At 48.1% G+C, this 2,500-nt stretch overlaps 1 protein-coding gene across 1 annotated transcript in view; it reads right to left on the reverse strand.

Moving 5' to 3' along the window:
- The window catches only part of LOC308148189 (LIM domain-binding protein 2-like), a gene marked incomplete at both ends in the record, with an annotated part of 29,377 nt that extends 28,968 nt beyond the window's left edge, over nucleotides 1-409 (reverse strand). The window contains one exon of the mRNA XM_080521634.1: nucleotides 237-409. Coding sequence (XP_080377760.1) covers nucleotides 237-409 — 173 coding nt within the window. The remainder of the gene's footprint in view (nucleotides 1-236) is intronic.
- Nucleotides 410-2,500: the final 2,091 nt, after the last annotated feature.

Below are 2,500 nucleotides of genomic sequence, written 5' to 3' on the forward strand. Positions count from 1 at the left end.
GGGAGGTGGGAGAGGACCGGGGGGGGAAGAGGAGGACCTTAAGCCCCCCCAGGTGGGGGAGACGAGGGAGTCAAGAGGCAGTAAAGGATCTGATCTCTCACCAGTGAAAACACTGAGCCATGATCAGAGTCTGGATCAATTATTCATGGCGGCGGCGGGAGGCGGGGGTCAGGTCCGGGGGGCGGGGTCAGGTTCGGGGGGCGGGGTCAGGTTCGGGGGGCGGGGTCAGCGGTTACCTTTGTAAACATGGGCTTCCCGTGCTGGGTGACCATGGTGCACTGGTCACAGTCCAGGGTGATGCAGGAGTTGTGGAAGGATTCCTTGGAGTGCTTGAGGACGTAGTGCAGCTCGGTGACGCCGCCCTCGAACACCGTGCTGAAGTAACGCGGGATGAGCGTCCGGCCGATGGCTGTGGAGGAGGATGTGGGGTGTGGTAGTAGGAGGGGGTGGCAAGGGGGAGGGGGGAGGAGGGGGAGGGAGGAGGAGAGGAGCTGAGTGGAGGAACGACACCGTCACTTTCAACAAGACGCTTCCTGTCTTCACATTGTTCAGCGCGTTTTGCTAAGAAGGTGTAGCGACTGACTGGTGGAGATTCTGCTTCGACCCGCCAGCAGGGGGCGCCGGCAGGATCCTCCGTTTCAGCCATTCATCACATCTGCAGCTGAGAAAACGTTCTTTCTCGCCACAGCTCCTTTGCATCCTGGTTGGTTTTCCATAGTTACGGTTGCACTTTAGCTTGCAGCCTGTTAAAGCTTGAATTTATTGAATTACTTTTTAATTTTTGATTGTTTATGTGAATTTGAACTCTGAAGACAATCTCAGCGACGAAGTGGCGCTTTTAAACAATTCATCTGGCGTCTGCAGTCATTTTTAACAAAAAAAATAGAAAATCAATCAAAACTCAACTTTTCTTTAAAATAACTTGTAGATTGTTTCAGGCCAAATAGATTAATGTACAGCTGATCTGTACGTTAATGCTACATGCTACATGCTAAAGACTTTAAGGGCTCCCACACCAGCGACGCTACATGCTACGTGCAAAAGACTTTAAGGGCTCCCACACCAGCGATGCTACATGCTACGTGCTAAAGACTTTAAGGGCTCCCACACCAGCGATGCTACATGCTACGTGCTAAAGACTTTAAGGGCTCCCACACCAGCGATGCTACATGCTACGTGCTAAAGACTTTAAGGGCTCCCACACCAGCGATGCTACATGCTACATGCTAAAGGCTTTAAGGGCTCCCACACCAGCGACGCTACATGCTACGTGCAAAAGACTTTAAGGGCTCCCACACCAGCGATGCTACATGCTACGTGCTAAAGACTTTAAGGGCTCCCACACCAGCGATGCTACATGCTACGTGCTAAAGACTTTAAGGGCTCCCACACCAGCGATGCTACATGCTATGTGCTAAAGACTTTAAGGGCTCCCACACCAGCGATGCTACATGCTACATGCTAAAGACTTAAAGGGCTCCCACACCAGCGATGCCTACATGCTAAAGAACTTTAAGGGTCCCACACCAGCGATGCTACATGCTACATGCTAAAGACTTTAAGGGCTCCCACACCAGCGATGCTACATGCTACATGCTAAAGACTTTAAGGGCTCCCACACCAGCGATGCTACATGCTAAAGGCTTTAAGGGCTCCCACACCAGCAATGCTGCATGCTACATGCTAAAGGCTTTAAGGGCTCCCACACCAGCGATGCTACATGCTAATCATGATCAAAGGGACACTACGTTGGTCCTGCTCACTGAGTAAAGCAACCAGAGGCTTGTAGGAAACAAGGCTTCACATTGAGCAGGAAGACGTTAAATTACACTTCAGATGTGAACAATAAAAGCTCAGAGCGAAACTAAAAGCACAGAAACAGCTCAGAAGACGTATTTGCCTCGGATCCATTAAGCAGGATAAACATTTTAATGGCTGCAAAAAGCTTCTCTGGTCAGAAACAAGCTCATCACATCTTCGTCTGAATGAAACTGAATAAATATTTGAGAAGTTTTTTCCTTGTGATTCTTGTAATTTCAGACAATCCGTCCGTCCACAGCTCATCCAGGCCTCAGTATTGATTTGACTTCAACCTCTTTACTTTTAATTCTGAAATGTAAATGAAGTCTCATCTTATGATATATAGAAATATATTTATATATATATATATATATATATATATTTTGCCCTTCTGAACTTTTGAAAGGGATTTTAATGAGCAACTTTAAGTGAAGACACACGTCAGACACACATATTGAGGGAGTCAGTCACAGTGAGTGTTTATTACACACACACACACACACACACACACACACACACACACACACACACACACACACACACACACACACACACACACACACACACACACACACACACACACACACACACACACACACACACACACACACACACACACACAGGCCATGTTTCAGCAGAGCCGGAGCAATTAGAAGAACTGGCAGTGAATCTGCTGGTGGAGGTGAAATATGTCCATCAT

This window comes from Blennius ocellaris, assembly GCF_963422515.1.
Source record: "Blennius ocellaris genome assembly, contig: SCAFFOLD_189, whole genome shotgun sequence".
Lineage (NCBI taxonomy): Eukaryota > Metazoa > Chordata > Actinopteri > Blenniiformes > Blenniidae > Blennius > Blennius ocellaris.